The sequence below is a fragment of the Aedes aegypti genome, chromosome 3 (assembly GCF_002204515.2).
Source record: "Aedes aegypti strain LVP_AGWG chromosome 3, AaegL5.0 Primary Assembly, whole genome shotgun sequence".
Classification (NCBI taxonomy): domain Eukaryota; kingdom Metazoa; phylum Arthropoda; class Insecta; order Diptera; family Culicidae; genus Aedes; species Aedes aegypti.
In genome coordinates this window covers 32,466,207-32,489,594 of record NC_035109.1, presented here as the reverse complement: position 1 = coordinate 32,489,594, position 23,388 = coordinate 32,466,207, and the positions used below count along the sequence as shown (strand labels likewise).

Genomic DNA, 23,388 nt, shown 5'->3' with positions numbered 1-23,388 from the left:
AAAAAAATCGCATTGAATGTTATCAATATTTTTTTTTTGGAATTTAAATTTCTTAAGAACGCTATTTCCCAGAAATCATCATATGAATTTCTAGTTTCCGTACTATTTTTAAGTGATAACAAAGACGTCTAATCTAAATAGGGATGGTACACAAATTATGTCACGCTAAATTTCCACTTTTTCGACCACTCCCCTCCCCCCTTTGTCACACTTTTTGTGTGAGTTCTCCGAAAATTTCGTAAGGCTTGTCACGCTTGGCTCGACCACCTCCCCCCCCCCTTGAAGTGTGACGTAATTTGTGCATGACCCCATATAGTCTTCGGCAAAGTTGTAGCTGGGACGAATTCGCATGAGCAGAGTAAGTTCACTTTTCCATAGATTATTATAACTTGCAGTTAGACGACTGAACACAAAAGGTTTGCCTTTTCCATAGTAATTTCCATAAAAACTTCAAATGGCGTGTGCACAACCAAATCTCTTCCAAATCACTTCATTTTGGGAGAATGATTTTTATCATAATTGACATCGTTTAAGCATAGGGGAGCAGAAACGTCAAAATTTGCATCAGTCCAATGGTGTCTCCAACGATATCGATAGCCTGCCCCTAAACAAGCCGTTTGAAAATTTCAGCTCGGGTTCCAATCCTCCGCTCCTCGCGCATAGCGCGCACATGGCCCGATTCTCCCCTAAGACACATATGCAACATCACTGCAAACGTCAAATCAGTGTGCGACAAGTGAAAACGCGTGTGACAAAAATCTTGCTCCTCGCGTTTGCTCTCGTATTTTCGTTATTTTCCACCTTTTCTTCGCGAGTTTCCCCCTTGAAAGTTTCCCTGGTTACCGAGCATCAAACAAGTGGTCAAGCAATGCGCCGATCTCTTCCGGCTACTCGAACTCGGTCCCCTTTAGAACCGCAGCAGATTCTGAACTACACCCTAGCGAGTGACATCCAGTTTAGCAGCAGCACCAGGAGCAACAGGAGTGACGTCATGAGCAGCAGTGGTTCCCCCTTCCTTCTGCAATCCCACCAGCAGCAGCATCAGTATCTGTCCTATCCGCTGTTCGAGGGCCCCTTCCAGGTCATCGAACCGGGAAGCGACCTGTACATCGAGATGGACTCCGACTACGGCCTGGATCCGTTTGACGGGAGCGGGGTGATGGAACAGCAGGAACTGTTCATCTCGGAGAATGGAATTCCGCAGGAAGTGCTGGAGGATGTGTTCCAGCTGGACGATGAAATTGAGGGCGCCGGAGGAGTGCTTCCCCAGCAGTACCCCGTTGCGGAGGGTCTTTCAATGGCCGATTACGAGAGGGATCTGGTGGCGGAAATGGAGAAGCTGTTTCCGGAAGTGGCCCCCGAAGCAAGATGTCCACCGAAGAGCAGTCGGCTGATGGAGGAACTGGTTCGGACGGATCTTCCGGAACTGCCTTGTTACATGAACGTGCAGCTCAAACCGGATGGTAGCCGAAAGGGACGAAAGGTAATTTTTTGAGATAATTTGAAAGTTCGTTTGGAAGTTCTACTCTCCGACCTTCTTTTACGACCGTCATACAGCCTGTAATCGCATAACCGTCCCATATGAAAAAATAATACATAAAAAGCACGATCGAAAAATTGAAATTTCAATGTTTCAGGTGGAGACAGCACCACGTGATGCCCAAAGGGGCTTTCGATGCGTAGAAATGACGGATGGCAAAGGAACCACTTTCAAGGCCAAGTATTACCACCACCAAAGTGTCGAAAAGCAGCAAAAACCCGTCCCACAAACTAAGAACAATCTTCAGCATCGTCGAGTTGTGGAGCTGCTCCAGTCTCCCCCGCTCAGAAACGTGAGTCCAGCGATGGCCAGCAAGATCGAATCACTGGCAAGCGGTAAACGAAATGTTACCCTCACGCCAGTCCGTAGTAGTCCCCCTCCAGCTCCTCCGCAAAGAAACTCAACAACCATCGTCATCAAAACTCCCAAAAGGACAATCGCCACAAGCTCCCCTCCGGTAGAACCATCTCCACCGCCCCCCGTGACCATCGATTTCCCTTTCCCAATCGCCATGATCAAGCAAGAACCTCCGGATGATACCACCGACCAACCCCCAATCCCTCTCGAGTTCACACCAATCGAAGTCCCGGTCATAACGCCGAACTCCATCGCCAACAAACAACCCCGGAAGCAGAAGCTGCAATCCCTGTCGCAGTGCGACGTGGTATTCAAGGAAGCACCCGGAGTTGTTCCCAACTCGGAACAGGGCGGTGCGAAACCCGTTAACCGCCGGATTGTTCAGCGCCCCCCTCGTGGACCCCCGCCGAACGATTTTGTCACCGTTACCATCACGGGTGAGTACACGCGGACCGTTACGGTTAATGAAATTATTGAAACCATAGTTGATAGGCAGTTCCAGGGGTAGAATCAGATGTTGGGCTCTTACCTTTCCTACATAGATATCTATTTTAGTTTCTTTTGTTTTACTCGATTGTGACTTTTCAGAGTTATCTATTTTTATGAGTAGACATTCTCCACTGTTAGTAGCTTACTTCCGTAGAGCTAGTTGACAAACTATATTAGTTGAATATATCCCCTTTTAGTTTTTTCTCTACGACTGTTTTAGTTTTATTTGCTATAATTGACATTTTGGATCACTCAACAAATCTTCCGTATAACAAGCAAGGTTTTAGTATAAAATAGGTGCAAAATAAAGGTTTATCCGCAAACCCAAGTAAATTTTATCTGCTTTAGTTTTAGGAACATTCGTGGATAGTTTTTCTTGCGATTTGAGATAGCTGTTTCAAATGGATTTCTCTTTTCGTAGCAAGCCGTAGTGTAGATCATTGCATTATCTTTGGTAATGAAATGGTGTCCAAAAAATATCTTTCTCTATTCGTCCATTCTAAATTCTTGAATCTAGTTTTTATAATCGCACAGAATGCATCGTTTATATTATCTGGCATACCGGGCCAAACCTGCTGATCAAACTGCAGTTGCCCTGCATTATCATCCATAGTAAGTAATTTGGGTACACAGTGCGATTCCGTTTTTGGCATGCTCCATTTTTGGCAACAAAATGGATCCGTTTTTGGCAACATTTTTGTTTACCTTAAAAATGTGTAAATTTTGTTAATGTCATTGTGTCTTTTATTTTAATCATTTGAAAATCAGGCCTGCTTCACTCCTACCGCATTCCAAAGCTCCATCTTTGTCGATATTCAACTGCTGGGAGCCCCAGCTTATTTAATTCGCGCGCTTATTTAATTCGAGGTTTCTTATATTCTAAATAATCTTTATTAGAGCTAATTGAGACTGTTCTGTACAAGAGCTGGTAATAGTGGTTATCACGCCCAATGGTATGGGTGCCCTAGTGTAGATGTAGTTGTGAACCTTAGAGCAGTACTTCCCAAACTGTGCGCCGCGGCGCCCTGGTGCGCCGTAGAACTTTTCCAGGGGCGCCGCGTGCTCAATATTTTAGATATCAAAAATTGTTAAAACAATTGTAAAGATAATAAATCAGGTGCAAATGTACCTAACATTCAAATTATGTGATGACATCGGTACTGACCCCTTTATAGTTTTACTAATTGACTCTTATTGATCATTTCGATCATTTTTCTGATAGTATTGGCTTCCTTATTTGCTTTGAAAAAACCCTTTTTAATTTCTAAGCAGTACAAGAAAGAAGGATAGTAGATTTAATTTTGTAATGTTGAATCATCATTTTTTTTCAAAAGTCGACGACATATCATTTTTCTTCCTCAAATTGGATTCAGAAACATTTTATTTTTGGCTTAAACCTTGACTCATAACACGCATATAAGAAAAGATTTTTATGACTTTTGAAACTGGTTTGTATTTTTTTTAAATTGTTTGAAAAACTGTTTTCGTATATCTATATAAATAAAAATGGAATGGTGTTTGTATGTCACGAAATGGCTGGAGAACGGATTATCTGATTTCAAAAATTCTTCCGTAGTTATGTTCCTGAAGTGTTCCGACGTGTTTGTGTGTATAAAATGCTCAGGATATTCACCATGATAGTCAAAACAGTGAGAGTGGACAAGATTTTCATTTTGTATGGGACGTGCCATGACGTTTTTTAACAGCGTACTTGATGGCAAGACGAAGTTTGCCGGGATTACTAGTAACCTATAAATGCCTGAGGTGCATTTAACGTGTAATATAAAAAAATCGCACCTTTTTTTATTTTTCTACGACAAACCTATCACAGAAGAAGAGCTTGATCGTATTAAAATAATTTCAAACCTGTTTTTTCGTTAATTACACGGAAAATAAAAAAATGCCAGAAAAAAATAAAAAAAATATATTTTTAAAAGTACCGTAAAAACTTGAATTTTTATTATTGCTGAAAATCAGTAACTAGAAGAGACTTCAAGAAAAATGAAAAAGGATAGGGATGTTTAAAAATAAAAATGATAAAAATCAAAATCCAAAATTCATACATTTTTGAATAAAAATAAATCATTGCCCAAAACGTGTTTAAAACGATTTTAGGTAACTAAAAATGATATTTAGATCAAAAATAAAAATTTTGGTATTAGAGGGTTAAATCAAATGTTATTTCACCTTTTCGATTTTCAATCATCCAAATAAAAATTTAACTACATGTTAAAAAGTTGTACAAAATAAATGATTTCTTCTTAAAAAAATATGAAATGTGGGTATGAAAACGACGTTTAGTTTATTGAAACATAAATTGAAACTAAATTTAATGTTGTTAATAATGTATAAATCAAAACTATCATATAAGAAGAGCTTGATCGTTTTAAAAATAATTTCAAACCTGTTTTTTTCGTTAATTACACGGAAAATAAAAAACTGCCAGAAAAAAATAAATATTTTATATTTTTAAAAGTACCGTAAAAACTTGAATTTTTATTATTGCTGAAAATCAGTAACAAGAAGAGGCTTCAAGAAAAATGAAAAAGGATAGGGATGTTCAAAAATAAAAATGATAAAAATCAAAAACCAAAATAGATAGATTTTTGAATAAAAATATACCATTGCCCAAAACGTGTTTAAAACCGATTTTAGGTAACTAAAAATGATATTTAGATCGAAAATAAAAAATTGGGTATTAGAGGGTTAAATCAAATGTTATTTCACCTTTTCAATTTTCAATAATCCAAATAAAAATTGAACTGCATGTTAAAAAGTTGTACAAAAAATAAATAAAAATGATTTCTTCTTTAAAAAAATATGAAATGTGGGTATAAAAACGACGTTTAATTTATTGAAACATAAATTTAAACTAAATTTAATGTTGTTAGTAATGTTTAAATTGAGGATCAATCGAAGCCATACTTCTTATTTCTAGGAGCACAAAACTGGACATCAATATATCCGTTTAAGCTGAAAACATGTTCGATTGATCACTCGCTGGTGGAACCAATCGATCAAATATTCAAATTCAATTTATGTCTGATTTTCCGGAAAATTTTTAGCTTTACTTCGATGCATCTTCACCTTAAAAGTGGAATATTCCCTTATAAATCACAGAAGCTTTACGTTTATATATTTTTTGCTTTTCATCCTTTATATGTGAGACTTAATTCTAGGCTTAATATCAAGATATTATTCAAAGCTCAATATTAAAATTTTAATTTGTTCTGTGATTTAAAATATCTCTCTAATTCTGTTAAATCAGCCTGAGAAAGCAAGCTAGCCATCATATAGAAATTCTGTTTTCAGTGATACTTCTTATCTCTAAGTTATTGTGATGTTGTTCTTGTAATAATACTTAAAACAATGAAATTCAAAAGAATTTAAAATAGCTTATTTATAAATAATTTAAATGTTTAACTTCCGCTTTTTTCATACTGGTGCGCCGCGCCATTCCCAGAAAATTTTCAAGGGCGCCACGAACATAAAAAGTTTGGGAACCTCTGCTCTATGGAATCACTCTTTTCAGAGTTACTTGTCAGAATGCCAACTCAGAGTTGTCTGCCATGGACTGCTACGATGCTACCACAGGATTGCTTGTGATAACATCTCTCCCTTTTTATTTCCGGAGTACCCAGTACGGTTCGAATCTTGATGGCATTCTAATTCTCGCATAATCTGGGATAACGCCCTAAAAGCCATTGGTAACCACGTGTGTAGCTCGTTGTTTCTGAGCAAATGAATGAATAAGCATCCAAACCAGCACCACTGGCAGGTAGATAATGATCATTTCTTCGCCATAGCGTTGTTAAATGACGTGTAACTCCATTCAAATGCTCAGAAACAACTAGCTACACACATGGTTACCAATGGCTTTTAGGGAGAGATCATAAGTTATGCGAGAATTGTTCGCTTTGGACGGATTCGTACCTCTGGAGTAACTGAAGGTATAGTTTCTGATTCTTGTTGATTAGCTTCAGGTCCATGGTCATTTTCGTTAGTAGCTTGCAAACGTACTTCAAAAATGTCCGATATTTCCTGATTTTCAACTGTGTCAACCGGAATAGTATCTTGAACGGGTATAGGTTTTGATTGTAGGCCAAACATGTCAACCAGGATACTTAATGGTGATCTGCTGGAATCTGTAACGCTGCTGCTTACTTCACACCACTTCAGCTGGTTTGCATGGGATCGAATGAGCTTGCGTCTGCCATGCTGGTTGTCTAGTAACACGTTGTAGTTTACATGTCCAAACGCCTCAATCACGACTCCTGCTGACCAGTCTTCCGAAACCATCATTGCGCAAGAGAGATTTAAGGCGAAGTAGGCCGTCATTGAAATTTATACGCGCCGTTGATGATTGTTGCTAATTGATCTCATGGTTTCGAATCAAAGAAAATCAGTTGGTTTAGCACTGACACAGGTGAAAAAGTATCAGCACACTTTATGCATGTTAGCGCGCACAGTGATAGATTTTCAAGTCAATATAAACTATCAAGACTGAGTTTTATCACTTTGAAATGCAAGCTGAAAAGTCATCATTGTTGCCAAAATGAATGACGGGCTACTTAGCCTTAAAAAGCATGCCTTGAAAAATTGCATTTCCTAGTGATGAATTCGAATCCTCGCATTTCAATGATCCTATGATCATTTGGTCAGAAGTATTGCATCATTGATGCAAATCATTTCAGCTGATCTGGATTAGAACGTGTTTGTCGTTTGAATAATTCCATACGAAAACATAACTTTTATCAACGGAAGAGTATGTGTGATAACCACGTTTTTTTAGGAAGGTGTCTAGAAGGGAGAACTTCAAAAAAGGATGATTTGAATGAAAAGGGTAATTGCTCATAAGAAAGATCCTAGTTGAATACACCATTTGATCATGCCAAACTTTAAAATTTTCAAGTGCACAAGACTGGAGAATCTGACAACAGTTCGCGTTGAAAATCAATCAAACTACTTGATTGCTGGTGGTGACCAATGGGATAAATTTTCAACGCGGAGCGCTGTTTGGTTCTCAAGTCTCGTGCTCTTGAAATTTTGAGGTGTGGCTTCGTTCTATAATCACCTTATAATAAAGTGGATTGCACTCAACTAAATCGTGCCTAGATCTTGATAGCTAAAACTGAATCGAACATAGCCCCGTATAAATTTCTGGGATGTTGTCATAAGAGGGCAGTTTATGTGAAATGTCGTATGTAATAACTAAGTGAACTGTTCCCTGGAACGACACATAAAAAACTGATAGTAGAATAGATGTTATCAATCCTTAGAAAGAGCTTTATACCGTAAAGTGCCCTAATTCCGCGCATTTCATACAAAATTATTTACATATGGAAATACATATCAATACTGCAGCAACTTTTAACGCCATTTGATGCTACTTTGATTTAGAATGAGTTTGAATCACAAATAAAAGCAAATAGAGCAATTTTTCGCGGCGTAAAAAAATAATCAGTGGAGGCCCGTCTGAGTAGACGCCATTTTTTCAATTCCCTTAGCGTCCGTGCTAAGACTGTAGGACACAAACAAACGTGATTTCTATATTGAAAATGTTTCGTTATTTATGCAATATTCTATGAAACTACTTGCTACAGATGTGTTTCATGATGCTTCTATGAAATCTTATCAAATATTAGCATAATTATTGAGATTTATCCCAAAAAGTATTGCGCGGCATTAGGGCACGTCATTTTTCATAAGTCCCTAATTCCGCGCACTGCTATTTACAGAACAACAAACAAGTAAAACATGCTATATTGGTCTTCACAGCTGAATATTTATCTGAGGAAGTATTTTCATGCATAAATACGTTTCGCAAACAACCGGAATATCGGGAAAGCCCACTTACAGGAAAACTAGCGGCCGTTCAGAAACCACGTGGTCATTCATTGTGGGAGGAAAAGTTTGTCCAAAACCAAGGTCCATAAACATTTGTTATTGCATGAACAGTGCAGAATACGAATATACAGACTTAAATTATTTTACAGGAATCCGTGAAATTCAACGTAATACCAACAGCTGAAAATTTCGGTGAAATAAATTAACGGAGTATGGTAATTTTTTACAGTTTTCGGTAAAATTTTACCGCAATCTGGAATAACATGCAACCCCAATGTAGACAAGGAAAAGAAAAAAATATAAACGTCTCCGCAGTCGCGAAACGTCCAAATGCTGAAAAATTGAAAAGTATTGTTTGAATACAAATAAACTGAATAAACTGTTATAAAATCCTCAGTGTTCGGAGCAGTTTTTCCAAAGCTGCTGATAAATCTAAACACAAGACTATAGTTATTTCAAATGTCTGCAACTTTTCTGGCATAAAATTTCACTTCAAAGGCTTTTTATGTTTCGGTGTGATGTAATCGCAATTGCATATTTGCTGGGATGTTCATGTGAGGGTTTGCGCATGATTGATACAAACACAGAGGAATAAGTAAAAAACTCCGCAACGACAGAATAAGAAGACCGTCTTCGCGAGTCTCGTCTCAGGAAAAGACTATAACAAATGTTTATCCTTATTTCATGTGATAGTCAAAAAATTATAAAAAAGTCTACGTTACGGATCATACAAAACTTTACTTTTTTTCATACAAAAAGTGTTGTGGACGGGGATAGGGGGTTGAAAATGTTCAATTTCAGCGTTACGTAATGAACGGATGCTGCCTTATACAAAATTAATGTTAATTTGATTGTTTTGCAAGTGCGCGGAATTAGGCATTCTTCTGCGCGGAATATGGAAAAGCGTTAAAAAAATGCGCGGAATTAGGCAATTTCAACGAGTGAACTATTTCAAAAAAATCACAATTGTAACGTGTGAATACAGTCTAGTTTATATTTTTGCCATAATCTAAAATAGATTTGCTAGCGATCCACCCATAAATCTTTTTTGTTGATGCAATACTAATTTTTAATTAAGCATTTGAAATGTTTTATTCGTTAACTGCGCTGAATTACGGCACTTTACGGTACTGCAGAGCCTAGTCGCATTCAATTGAATGAGAAAAGTTCAAAGCTCGATGCATGAAATTCCCAATGTTGTCAGTATAGACGTGGTAGTAAAAAAATATGCTTATAAGCACGATGATGCTCCTGATAGAGTCTAGGGCCAACGGCGAAGACAGTCGTTTGAAGCACTAACCGAAAAAAAAATGAACGGGAAGTACTTTTTGCAAGATGATTCAATTTATAATTCATAGTAAAAAAATCTTGGAGTGAAACTAGCCCTTGCTGGTCATGACGATTGTGTTGTGAAGAGCAATATTTTCTGTATACGCCTATGTGTATGAATAACAGCTACCGAAAGATAACGAAGAAGAACAGTATGAAGAACAATTGAATTCGAAGACGTAGTGTGCAGTCAGTTACTATCGAACCGTTTATAATAAAGGACGTTTTGTTTCGTATGTGCGTTGCTTCAGTTCTTCCGATCACGTTGCGCGAGTTCCCAAATCCCTCGGTTCTGTTCCGGTTCTTTGTGTCCGCCGGTCTGGATATTGTCCGCTGGGAAGCTTGGATGGTCGATCAGTTTAATCCAACAGGTTATGTGGCCCAGTTTTGTGACGGAAGATTCGTGAAGCTAGTGATTTTTCATTCCGCCGCCATTGCATATTTGCTCGCCCGGTGTGCGCTTGCAAGAAGTGATTATTGGCAGTAAATTGCTCGAGAAGTGATATTCCGAAACTCGAGCAGTGAAAAGCGGAAGGCTGTAGTTTGTGAGAAAATCGATAATTTCCGGCCGATGAGCAGATTTGTTGAGGTAAAGTCCCGGCTCGTTTCTCGACATTTTCACCCGACCAGCAGAACAGAAAACGTCCGGTAGTGTTGTGATTGTAGTGGTGTCGGAATTCCAGCTGCTGATTCGATCCAGTAATTAGTAGTGAGAGTGTGAGTTTCCTCCCGTCTCGAATCGACGCGATCGCGGTTAGATTGCGAAAGTGTTGCTAGTTGCGTGGTATTGTTTACGAATAGCAGAAAAATGTCTGAGAAATATATCATGCCGCGTCTCGGCAACGACAATTATCAGACGTGGAAGCTGCGGATGACGATGCTGCTGAAGCGTGAAGAGCTTTGGCATACCATTGGCGATGCAAAGCCCGAACCGGTCACTGCGGTGTGGACGAATCAGGACCAGAAAGCTCTGGCGACAATAGTGCTTTTTCTGGAAGACGGACAGTTAAGCTTAGTGAAAGACGCCGTATGTGCAAAGGGTGCGTGGGATCAGCTTCGAGACTATCATGAGAAAGCCACCACAACGTCGCGAGTGTCATTGCTTAAGAAAGTGTGTAGCTTAGACATGAGTGATGGTGGTAATATGCAAGAACACTTATTTGAACTTGAGAATTTGTTTGACAGACTGTCGTGCGCGGGTTTACCGTTAGAAGAGCCGATGAAAATCGCAATGATCTTTCGTAGTCTTCCGGACTCCTACGGAAGTTTGGTGACAGCTCTAGAAGGGCGACCCGACGCTGACCAGACAATTGTGTTGGTTAAACAAAAGCTCCTGGATGAACACCAACGTCGTGCCGAACGTGGTGGTGTAAGTGAGAAAGTGCTGAAATCGCGAATCGAGCAAAAGAAGGAGCGGGTTTGTTACCACTGTCGAAAGCCAGGACATTTCAAAAGAAATTGTCGGCTTTGGCAGCAGTCGCAGCAGTCAAGTGATGATGAACAGAAGAGCTCGAAGAAAAGTGACACTAAAGCGAAGCAAGTAACGGAAGCCCAATCGCCGATATGTTTTACTGTGAGCAGCAAGCGGCAGAAGAATTATTGGTACGTTGACAGCGGCTGCTCGAGCCATATGTGTAACAGCCGAAAGTTCTTTCGCGAGCTGAATGAAGACATCAGTGTGAATGTGGTGCTGGCCGATGGATCGGTTGCAGCTGCCGCTGGTATTGGTGAAGGTGTTATTTCGTGTTTGGATGGAGATGGCGAAGTGCGTAAAATCGTCATGAAAGAAGTACTGTATATCCCGAGCTTGGACAGTAATTTGCTCTCGGTGAGGAAGATCACACAACGAGGACTAAAAGTGCGGTTTGTGAAGGCAAAATGTGAAATAATAAGCGACGATGGGAAGGTGGTTGCAGTTGCAAAAGCCAGTGAAAATCTGTTCCAGCTTGTGGTTCCGGAGAGTGCTAGGCTGAGTGAAGAAGTGCGGCACAACGAGAATTGCCCTCACACCTGGCATCGACGTTTCGGGCACAGGGACCCGAGAGTTTTTGATCGGCTTCAAACGGAAGGATTTGTCACTGGATTTACGATGCGAGACTGCGGATTAAAACAGGTATGTGAGGATTGTTTGAAGGGAAAATTGCCCAGAAATAGTTTCCCGAAGTTTTCGCAAAGTAGAGCCAAGAGAGTTGGCGATTTAGTCCATACGGATGTTTGCGGACCAGTTAAGGATGTCACACCCGGGGGATATGCGTACTTCATGACGCTAATTGATGATTTCTCGAGGTACACTGTGGTGTGTTTGTTGAGGAATAAGTCAGATGTTGCCGGATGCATAAAGAAATACGTGGCACACGTCAAGAATCGATTTGGCCGAGCACCGTGTGTCATACGTTCAGACGGTGGTGGAGAGTACGTGAACCATGAGCTAAGGATGTTTTACGAAAAAGAAGGAATTGAAGCACAGCTCACTGCCGCGTACTCACCCCAACAGAATGGGGTTGCAGAGCGAAGGAACCGCTCATTGCAAGAGATGTCTTCGTGCATGTTACTTGATGCAGGGCTTCCTAGAAAGTACTGGGGCGAGGCGATCATGACTTCAGCGTACATACAGAACCGAATGCCCTCTCGTTCTGTGGACACGACTCCATATCAGAAGTGGTTCGGTGAGAAGCCTTCGGTGGAGCATATGAAGGTCTTCGGCAGCGTGGCGTACGTTCACATACCTAATGTTAAACGTTCGAAAATGGATGCGAAATCAGAAAAGCTAGTATTTGTCGGATACTGCAGTGATCGCAAGGCATATCGATTCGTCGATCCAGCTACCGACAAGTTAACAATTAGCCGCGATGTTCGCTTTCTTGAATTGCCGAACGTTTCCATTGAACGCTCAGCATCAGAAATCAAAAACAACAACAGCTCAATTGAGTTAATTTTGGATGGCGGTAAAGGCAAGATTCAGGAGGAGCCTGTGATCGCCGATGATCCAGTTCAGGAGGAGCGGACGTCTGAGGATGAAGAAGGTGAAGAATTCTACTACGACTCTACAGAAGACCCGATTGAAGAAGAAGGTGCTAAGCGGCGCACCAGAGGCGTACTTCCAAAGCGGCTTACGGACTACGTAGTGGGCTACACCCATTTGGCTATAGCAGCTGCCAAATCAACTGATAAACGTTAACCAACATCTTGTGTGGAGAACAATAATAGTTGTTTGTAGCAGTGAGAACATTGTCATCAGGAACATTTTAAATTAAATACAGAAATGAAGAAATATGAAGTAATAATCAAAAAGTAGCAGGAATGAAATAAAAGATTACTTCGAACAATCATAGCTAAGGTTAGGAAGAGCAGAAAAGTTAAGTTAATCAATCGTAAAGGTAAAGGAAAAGAAGTGAAGATGTGGCTATTGAATATGTTTAAAAATATTGAGGAGGAGTGTTGTGAAGAGCAATATTTTCTGTATACGCCTATGTGTATGAATAACAGCTACCGAAAGATAACGAAGAAGAACAGTATGAAGAACAATTGAATTCGAAGACGTAGTGTGCAGTCAGTTACTATCGAACCGTTTATAATAAAGGACGTTTTGTTTCGTATGTGCGTTGCTTCAGTTCTTCCGATCACGTTGCGCGAGTTCCCAAATCCCTCGGTTCTGTTCCGGTTCTTTGTGTCCGCCGGTCTGGATATTGTCCGCTGGGAAGCTTGGATGGTCGATCAGTTTAATCCAACAGATTGTCACTGAGTTCGATTGTAATTTTGGGGTTTTAAGTTCTCATCCGATAAGCCTCGATTAAATTGAATGGGACTATTATGATAGAGTCGTTTATCGTTGGCTTTTGTATGCTAGTACCATCCATTCGGTTCCGTCATCCGGGGTGACATTGGGCCATAAGCGTAACTTTGGGCCAAGATTTTTAGAGCAAACTAAAACCTGAAAAACGAAAACAATGCGGCAAGCTTCAAGAATACGTTATAAGTAGCTAATGGATGGTCATTGATTAGTTTTTTGACTCCCGTACTAGCCATGAGATGCATCGAAAAGGGCGGTCAAAGTCACCCCCTAGGCCCAATGTCACCCCGCACGGCGGTTTTCTCTATAAGAAAAAAAATCAAATAAGTTCAATAAAACCAAATAAAATGAAGTTTCGCCTTATAAAACACTTTACCAGTTCTTCAAAAATGAACATTTTCACCTGCAGACAACTGTAGTCTGACAGTTTTCAAGCTTTTCAACCACGCAATGAAACGATAATCGTACGATTGTTATGCCTACTACTCACATTCGCGCAACGGGAGGGGTTGATGTTTTTCTAGATCATTGATGCAGTATTTTCACGAAATGATAGGAGCAAATCAAAGCAATGTTGGATTGGGAAAAGAGGAGTGTGCATGTTCCTTCTCCCTGCTTTATTGATCAAAGCAACCCAATGCAAAGGAGATTTTGAAGACTGCTGACCTGAGACTGCTGACCAAGTCCATTTGTTCGCAGAATAAACCTTGGCATATATTTTATCTCCGGCTTGAAACGAACGGGAAACAACTCCATGCTTTTTGTTGAATTGATCGTTCTGCTGCTGGTTCACGACTGTGGGTATGCGTTGGGATGGTTGAAGTAAACTGAGAGCTGTACGCATTTTGCGACCAACTATTAGTTCTGCTGGCGATTTTCCTTGCAGTATACGACTTGGTGTAGAACGGTACGTTTGTAGAAATACCTGTAGTGTCTTGGCAATCTTCTCCCCTTCGTTTATTTTAAGTAGAGATCTCTTCAAAGTGTCGACAAACTTCTCCGCCTGGCCGTTGGATTGTGGATGATACGGTGCTGTTTTTAGATGTTGGAATCCATTGGATGTACAGAACGCGGTGAACTGCGATCCGTTGTCCGATACCACCATCCGGGAAATCCGGGAAAAACCCGGGAATTCCAAATGGACGGGAAAAATACGGAAAATACACGGGATATTGTAGAACACACCGGGAAAATACCGGTGAAAAGAATACCGGTTAGGTTCAATTTTAATTACTATGGACGAAACACAAAAAGTTTGAGTGGACGCCTGCCTGATAACTTGAACTTCGCATTCTGACTAACTGTTGGTGAAATGTTAGAGGAATAGTTAGAGGTTTCTAGTATTTTTTTATCAGTATCCTTTAAAATTATTGGTTTCCTGGAGAGATTTTCAGTTTTTTTTTTTCAACAATTTATGTTGATTTCTTATCAGATTTTTTGCCCAATTCTGGAAATATATTAAGCAACTTATGAAATATTATTGAAATCCTTGAAAAATTCCTGAAAGAGTAATTAAGGAGTCCTGAATAGTTTCTTGATAGCCTTCTTTTAAGATGCACACCATGTGATTTTTGCAGAAATCCTTACAAGAATTTAGGCGATAATTGACGAGTTACTTGAAAGTTTTCTAGAAAATCACTGAATAAATAATTATCAGAGGATTGCTAATAAAGTTTTTAGTTAGGTGATTGTATAAAAGATACTTGGCCGATTTCTCTTGACATTGTAAGCATATTTCTAGCGATTGGTAAACTGAATGGATTTTAGCAATTCTCTTGGGAGATGTAGGTGGTTTTCTACTGAAATCCTATGCAGATTCATCAAGTGTTTCTGTTCGGCGATTTCCTTATGATATTTGGTGAAGCTTTGATAGCTTGGTCCTTATCAGGTCCCTGAAGAGATTTTGTACAGATTAATGCACATTTACAGCAAAATCTTCCGGCCATTTTTAGTGAATTTGTTTTGAGATCGGTAATGAATTTATGGCGAGATCACTTAGCTATTCTTGAGCAGATTTTTGTTTAAGGCACCGCGGGGCAAGTGGGTAAATGGGGTGAGTGAAAATAATTTGTATACTTTACTGAATATACGAATCAACGTTTTAAACTCATGCGTAAACCTTTGAGGCCATTCAGAACATTACGATAAGAAAAAGATTGCTGAGATTTTTCAGCCATTATTGTATAATGGAGCGAAAGACTGTTAACCTGTCAACTATCACTCCGTAACAAGTTGGCGGCGTGCAATCTTATTTTAATATTTTCAGTGGAAAAAAGTTGCGGAAAATAATTTTCTGTATCACTTTTATGTTGTTCCCTCTGACATTTTTGAACTGCAATAAAAAAGTTTTAGAATTCATTCGACGTAGACATAAAAATAACTAAATTTAAACCCCTTCAATTTTCTAATCACGTGGGGCAAGTAAAAAGTTTCATATTAGAGATTTAATTTGTGTTTTTTTCTTTAAGTAGCTATAAGTATACAAGGTTCGCAATTATAGAACAACAGAATGCTGATAATTCAGGAAACAATATACTCAAATCGTCAAAAGCTATTATCATGGCCAAATCATGGAACTTCTCTAAAAAAAAGGTTGCAATATTGCGATATTACTATGTTTACTTCGAACAACCGATCAAAAGGAAGACTTTGATTAAAAAGATTCATTATAAAAGAACGCACGGAAATCTCGTGGAATGTCTATGTAAAGCTAGTTCAAAACCTATAAATGGGACATACTGCCGTTATACGCATAATTGTCCCGTTACTTTTCGTGCATTTTTACTTTTTGTCATCGAACAGTTTATTTTTACGTATAGTTTTTGAAAACACTTACCAAAAATTAACTTTGTTCGGAAACTCAATGAAAAGCAAGCCAAGTCAATTTGTCCCACGGTGTACTATATTTAAGAAGGTGATATATTCCGAAAACTGACAGCTACTTGACGACGTCATTCCTATCCACCTCGAACAAATTTTCAAAAAAATTGATCTAGTGGTCCGGATGGTATATGGAACGATAGGAGTGACGTCACATGTTTTCAACCAAACTTGATGTTTACATCAGTGAAGAGCCTGCCTTGTTAATTTTTTATGCCGTGAATTTGTCCCATTGTTGAATTTCCACGCATAACTGTCCCACTACTGTATTTCTACGCATAACTGTCACACTATACAATTCGCTGCGCTGATCTCGAACAAAATATTTAATAGGCAGTTTTTATGGAGTTTGGGAAAATCGTTTTGAATATCTTCTTACGTTGGCTTTACATTCCATATATAACACAACCTGTTTTATGTGTTTGTATTATCGGGATGCATTCATCATTCATGCGGGCCTGACGTCAGATTTGATTGAAATTTTCAATATCAACATTTTATTTCCCATCCATTTTTCAATGAATTTCAGTTGAATTTTCAGGGTCGATCACAAATTTTTTCTAGTTTTTAGCACCAGGGGCATCGATTAAAAATTTACCGTAATTTCGGATTCATCACGGGGAGTACTGAAATAATCCCACTTGAAGAATCAGTAACCACTTTAATTTCGAGTCCCCGGCTTGCGACAAATCAACTTCATGATTTAGCAAACCAAGTCTAAATAAAAATAGTTCGACCGTTTTTGGATGACTTGGCCACATGCTGGGTTGTTCCGAATACCGGTTCATTGGCTGAAGTGGCCATATTATATTGGCGAATCTCAAACCTGGCTTGCGACATATCAATTTTCATGAATTTTCAAATCAAGTCTAAAGGTGGTTCAAACGTATTTGAATGACTTGAGCACATGTAGGATTGTTCCGAATTCCCGGTTCCCTGGGGGAAATGGCCTCTAAACCATCGGTTCTGAAACCTAGCTGGCAACATCAAACTACATAAATTCCCAAATCAAGGCTAAATAAGGGTAATTCAAAGGTTCTTGGATAACTTGATAACATGTCAGGTTGTTTTGGATACCCTGTTCTCCAGGGGAGGTGGCCATTATATTGGCGGTTTGGAGACCTATCTTGCGACATATCAAACTTGATGAAGTCTAGACGGAGTCAAAGTCAAGTCAAAAGAAGAATAGTTTAAGAGGTTTTGGGTGACCTGGTCACAAACTGGGTTATTCCGGATAATTGGTTCTTCGGTACAAGTGGCAAATATGTTGGTGGTTCTAAAGCTTCATTTGCGATGTATCAAATATCATGATTTTGAAAACCAAGTCCAAAGAAACGTCAAAACGTGTGATGATTTGTGTCGTGAATTTTGAGTTAAATATTTACTTCGCAGAATAACCTTGAGTTCACAGATGAGTCCATGTCAAGCCTGCAGCTGGAAGAGTCGATATATGAATTTATAACATCTTATAAACTCTCTAACTCACTCATCCACTCTTTCTTTCACTAACTCATACATTGTCTCATAATCACACATACAGAAAATTTTGCTTTCCATCCCATACTGTAAAATCGTTTTTTTTTCACTTCCCCACACGTGCCTCCGTTTGGCACATGTCACTTGAGCCGTCATTAGGTGCCTTAACAAAGTCTTGAGGATATACGTCCTCTTCCTTCGGTACAATCTATGCGTAAGAACGGTCATCTACAGCAGTATGCTTAGCACATAATTGGTCACTACCATCAGTGGGACTGTTATGCGTAGATATTTACCAAAACCCCCGTATTTCTAGGCATAACTGTTCCACTTTGAATTTCGTAGCTAAATTTACTTTATTCCCATAATAAAAACTCTTGACTCTAATGAACACGCTACTCTTTATACTGTTGTAAAGATTTTATTTCAATTTACCATACACCTGGACAATACGAGGCCTAAATGTGTTAAAATCTTCAAACGCGTTTTTATCGATTGCATATTTTGGAACATGGGACAATTATGCGTATAACGGCAGCATAGGTCTATCCACATAAAAAAGTTTCTAAATACTTTTTGAAGGATTCCGTTTGATTTCTCCCGAAGAGTTATCCGACGTCATATCCGATTTTCTTAGAAACAAAGAACGAGAGGTGAAATTCTACAGAGCAGAAATGCAATAGGGTCCTGAAATGTTTAATGAAATCTTGTTTTCATTTAATATCACGAAAGAGCATGTTACTTCAACTACTTTAGCATTTTCTCCCGCTCAAATAACGGATATATCATATTAAAACTGTAATTTAAAAATTGGATCCATAAATGAACCTTGACACTTGCGATCATGTTTGATGTTCGCTTAGTCGACAAAAATACCACAGGGGTTCAACTTTTTAACACCGGGGTTGTTCTTTTCTGACATTTCGGAAGGGACACGGAAAACAAAATATACCCAATATTGCTGTCCCATGATGTAATACTAACATTGGAAGTGTGGCAGTTATAATGTTGTCGAATCATTTCAACAAACATAATTGGACAGAAGCAAATTCAAGTAACAAGAATAAAATTTCTTTGTTTACATGTTACTTAAGTTATTGTTCATTGGGACGCCTTAACAAATATTAAAGGTAATGAAAATAGTAAATATAAATGTTAGTTTTTGAATTTATTGTTCAGAACGATAAACTTTTTTTGAAAAGTAAGAAGACATTTTTCAGGAACTTTTTCTGTAGTTTTTTTCTTCAAGTTTACATAAAAATCAATTTCAGCATACTGCTTATATTTGGTGGGAGTCAAACTGAAAAATATGCACGATCTCATTTGTTTCAATTTAAAGTCTCTAGAATTTGAAGAATCCCAACTATGCAAATTCCATTACTCACTTGCCTTATGGTTTAAGTTTTGACAAGATTTATGCAAAATTTTTGATGGATTTCTGGGAAGATGCTGTTTTGAATATATGTCGTTTCTTTAGCAGGTTTCATAAGAAAACAATTAAATAGTTTTTGGCGATATGTCATTTCTGTCAAAAAAATCTCTCCTTGGATCTGAATTCAAGAAAAGTTTCAACCCATCAAGATTTTTTTTTTCAGGGACCAGTAATGGGATATATTTAACGCAGTGTTCCTAATGCATTTATATAACAAACTGCCAAATATTTTCTTCAATGGATTCGAAAAAAAGATATAAGTGATTTTTCGACAAACAATAGACTGATAATTGAACATAAAAAACCTGTTCTGAAGGTAACTAAAGCAAACATTCAAAACTAATTTATAAAAAAAAATCATTCGAAGGATTCAAGCGATTTCCAATAAATCTTTTATATTTTCACAAAACTCTTTCAAACAAACTCAATTCAAAAGGTTAACATTTTGAACCTACAATATTAAAAAAAAAAATCATCTGAATTAATTCATATATAACTTAGATCAAGTTCTCCGAATTGGGACATGTTATAGGGAAATACGATTAAGTTGCAATTGTTTTGAATAATTCTGTACTAGTTACTCAATAACTAAAGACAGAACCAAGCATTAAGCGGCTGCTGATTTTACAAAACCCTTTAGTGGTTGAATTTAGACATCTGTCAAATTCTTTACTCTATTTAATTCAATATTTATACCATTGCAATGATTTTGCTAACAAATTCCAATATTTGACAACCTACCGGATATTAAACAACATGAAGATTTTTAGGGCTCAACAATCCATCATTCAGTCCTCAGCTATCTTAAAAAAATAAAAACCAGTTTTTTCGTTTCAATTTAAGGGAATCCCCATAAAAATCTATCATCACAATCCAGATAACAAGTGTAATGCAATGATAAATTTTCTTGAACATTGCTCTAAATTTAAGTTATATTATTCTTGTTTATGGCTATAGCGGTCATGCGACTAAGGGTAAAGGTAAAGGGAGTCTATAGAAGATTTTTACAAATGATGCACACATGATAAAGACAAACTCTCTGACTGCGTGTTAATTCCCAATAGGTATCAGTCATCGATCGATAGAACCGTTCGGATGATTGCCGTCAGTATAAGAGCACATTGAAGCCTCCTGTATTTGCCTGTGTTGGATATGAGCTTTGAGCTAACCCTTCCCCAGTAGAGAAACTAGGTAGAATACACGCCTATCTACAAGAATAATATAAAACAATCACGGTCGATATCTTCTCCTATGCATGTATAATATGTCAAATGTTTAGCAGAAAAACTGGTTTTGAAAATTAGTAAAACGATGATGATTATTTTCCTCTTAATGACAAGACTGGTAGCGAGTCACTTTTTATGGTTGCAAAAGTGAAAAGTATTGTATTCACAATAAACTGTGATTATAAATGTCAGTCGGCGAAGCAGTTTTTTACAAAGTTTCTGATAAATCTCAACACCAGATTAGTTATTTCTAATTTCTGCAACGTTTGCTGGCATAAAATTTCCCTTAAAAAGCAATTTATGATTCGCTGATGCAAACGCAATCATTTTTTGCTGAGAGGTTCATATGAGGGTTTGAACGGCTTGCGCATGATTGGTATAAACACAAAGTGGAATAAGAACAAACTCAGCAATCACAGAAAAAGAAGACCGTCTTCGCGAGTCTCGTCTCAGGTTATTACCAGAACAACTTCATGTCAGTATCAAAATATTGGTTCATGATTTTCTTGTGAAAAAAGCTTGGAAAAAGTTAATCTTTCATAGAGTTCTATGTAATTTGTAATAGTTAATAAGTTATATTAGTGTGGTTTAAGTTCATTGTTATAAAACTAATGGTTTAAATGTTTAGTATTCTATTTGAACATCTCGTGCATTCTCTTATAATCAAATTGTTGATACCTTGTGGTGAATAATAAGATGTGTATTCTTCTATAGCACATTAGTTCTTTAAAATCTATAATATAGCAAAGAACCTCTTTCGTTTTTTGAGAATAATACCTACCTACCTTGATGGCTACAGCGTAGCATCACGCCATTGCCGGGCGTATTGTAGAGCTCCATCTTCGTCGGTCTTGGGCGAATCTTCTCCAGTTGCCCCGAACGTTTAGGGTCGCCAGGTCCTCTTCCACTGCGTACAGCCAGCGTATTCGTGGTCTTTCCCGAAGCCGCCGACCTCTACCTGGTTCCCTGCTGAATATTATTTTCGCAATTCTTTCTTCCGACATTCGCACTAAGTGACCAGCCCACTGAAGTCTGCCGTATTTTACACGATTGATAATATTCGCATCTTTGTACACTTGATACAACTCGTGATTCATGCGTCTGCGCCACACACCATTTTCGAGTTTCCCACCGAGTATTGTCCGCAGCACTTTACGCTCGAAAACACCGAGAGCTTTCCGGTCTGACTCTTTTAACGTCCACGCTTCGTGCCCGTAGCCACCGGAAGAATCAATGTTTTATACAGGGCGAATTTTGTTTCGGTTTGCAAGCTGCGGGACCTAAGCTGGTTACGTAGTCCGTAAAAGGCCCTATTCGCAGCCGCAACACGTCTTTTCACTTCGCGGGAAACGTCGTTGTCACATGTCACAAGTGTTCCAAGGTAAACAAATTCTTCAACAACTTCAAACACATCCCCATCAAACACTACCTCAGCACTTACACCACCATGCCTGACTCTATCTCTGCCTGCAACCATGTACTTCGTCTTGGTAGAATTGATGGTCAGGCCTATCCTCGCTGTCTCCCTCTTCAGAGGCACGAAGACCTCTTCCAATCAGGTCTATATCGTCCGCAAAGCCAAGGAGCATGTGCGACCTTGTGATAATAGTGCCATTTCTTTGCACGCCAGATCTCCTAATAGCACCCTCAATTGCAATGTTGAACAGTAAATTCGAAAGTGCGTCTCCCTGCTTCAATCCGTCTAACGTCACGAACGAGGTTGACACCTCGTCTGCGATCCGAACACTTGATTTCGAACCATCCAGCGTAGCACGTATCAGCCTAATCAGTTTCGTCGGAAAACCATTTTTAGACATTATCTGCCAAAGCTCATTTCTTTTCACTGAGTCGTACGCCGCCTTGAAATCAATAAACAGATGGTGAGTCTGCAAGTTATACTCTCGGAATTTGTCTAGGATCATTCGCAAGCTAAACATCTGGTCCGTTGTCGAAAGGCCCTCATGAAAACCAGCTTGGTATTCGCCGACGAAGGACTCCTCGAGCGGTCTCAGTCTGTTAAACAGGATGCGCGACAGAATTTTGTACGCCGAATTCAGCAGGGTAATTCCTCTGTAATTGGCACACTCCAGTCTGTGCCCTTCTTGTAGATAGGGCGGATGAGGCCATCCAACCAGCCGGTGGGCAATTCTTCGTCCTCCCATACCTTCAGAAGTACTCGGTGGATCGACTGGTAAAGCTGCTCGCTTCCGTGCTTGAGAAGCTCGACCGGGATCTCGTCCTTCCCAGCAGCCTTACAGTTCTTCAGCTCGCTGATAGCCTTTTTAACCTCTCCTATGGTCGGTGGGTCCACAGCTTGATCGTCATCATCTATGTTCATCCTGTTCCTCGCTACATTTCCATTCTCACCGTTCAACAATTGCTGGAAGTGCTCCTTCCACCTGGCAGCCACCGCCGTTTTATGGGTCAGCAAATTCCCTTCTCGGTCATTGCACATGGCGGGCACTGGTACGATATTGTGCCGCGCACCATTAACCGTTGCATAAAATCTCCGCATTTCATTCCGGTTCATGCTTTTTTGTGCGTCAGCTACCACACTTTCTTCGTGCTGCCTTTTCTATCTGCGGTGGATTCGCTTTTCTTCGGCTCTCGCTGCCCTGTACCGCTCTCTGTTCTGTCGGGTACCGGCCACAAGCATACGGCTTCTGGCGACATTCTTCATGTCTGTCACCCTCTGACACTCTTCATCGAACCAGTCGTTCCGTTTTCGTCGTTGACCAGTGCTGATCACTTCCCGCGCCGTTGTTGTCACAGCTTCGTGGATAGGGTCCCACAGGCTGTCGACGTCTCCAGCAACGTTGACTCTTCCCAACTTCTCGTCTAGTTGCTGACGGTACTGCGCAGCTACCCCATCAGTCGACAAGCGTTGTATATTGAAGCGTAGCGTTCTGTGTGTTGCGGAACTCGTGACGCTGGATAACCGCGCCCGAATTTTTGCTACAACGAGATAATGATCCGAGTCGATATTAGGGCCTCGGAAGGTCCTGACATCAATGACATCTGA

The 23,388-nt window shown here is 39.4% G+C and overlaps 2 protein-coding genes across 2 annotated transcripts in view; one reads left to right on the top strand and one right to left on the bottom strand.

The window, feature by feature from the left end:
- The window catches only part of LOC5571134, a 221,908-nt gene that overhangs the window by 126,901 nt on the left and 71,619 nt on the right, over positions 1–23,388 (bottom strand). The gene's annotated exons all lie outside the window — the stretch shown is intronic.
- The window catches only part of LOC23687709 (fibrous sheath CABYR-binding protein), a 28,098-nt gene continuing 5,413 nt past the window's right edge, over positions 704–23,388 (top strand). Inside the window, exons 1-2 of the mRNA XM_021848956.1 lie at positions 704–1,483; positions 1,638–2,334. Of these exons, the coding sequence (XP_021704648.1) occupies positions 869–1,483; positions 1,638–2,334 (1,312 nt within the window). The 5' untranslated portion in view covers positions 704–868. The remainder of the gene's footprint in view (positions 1,484–1,637; positions 2,335–23,388) is intronic.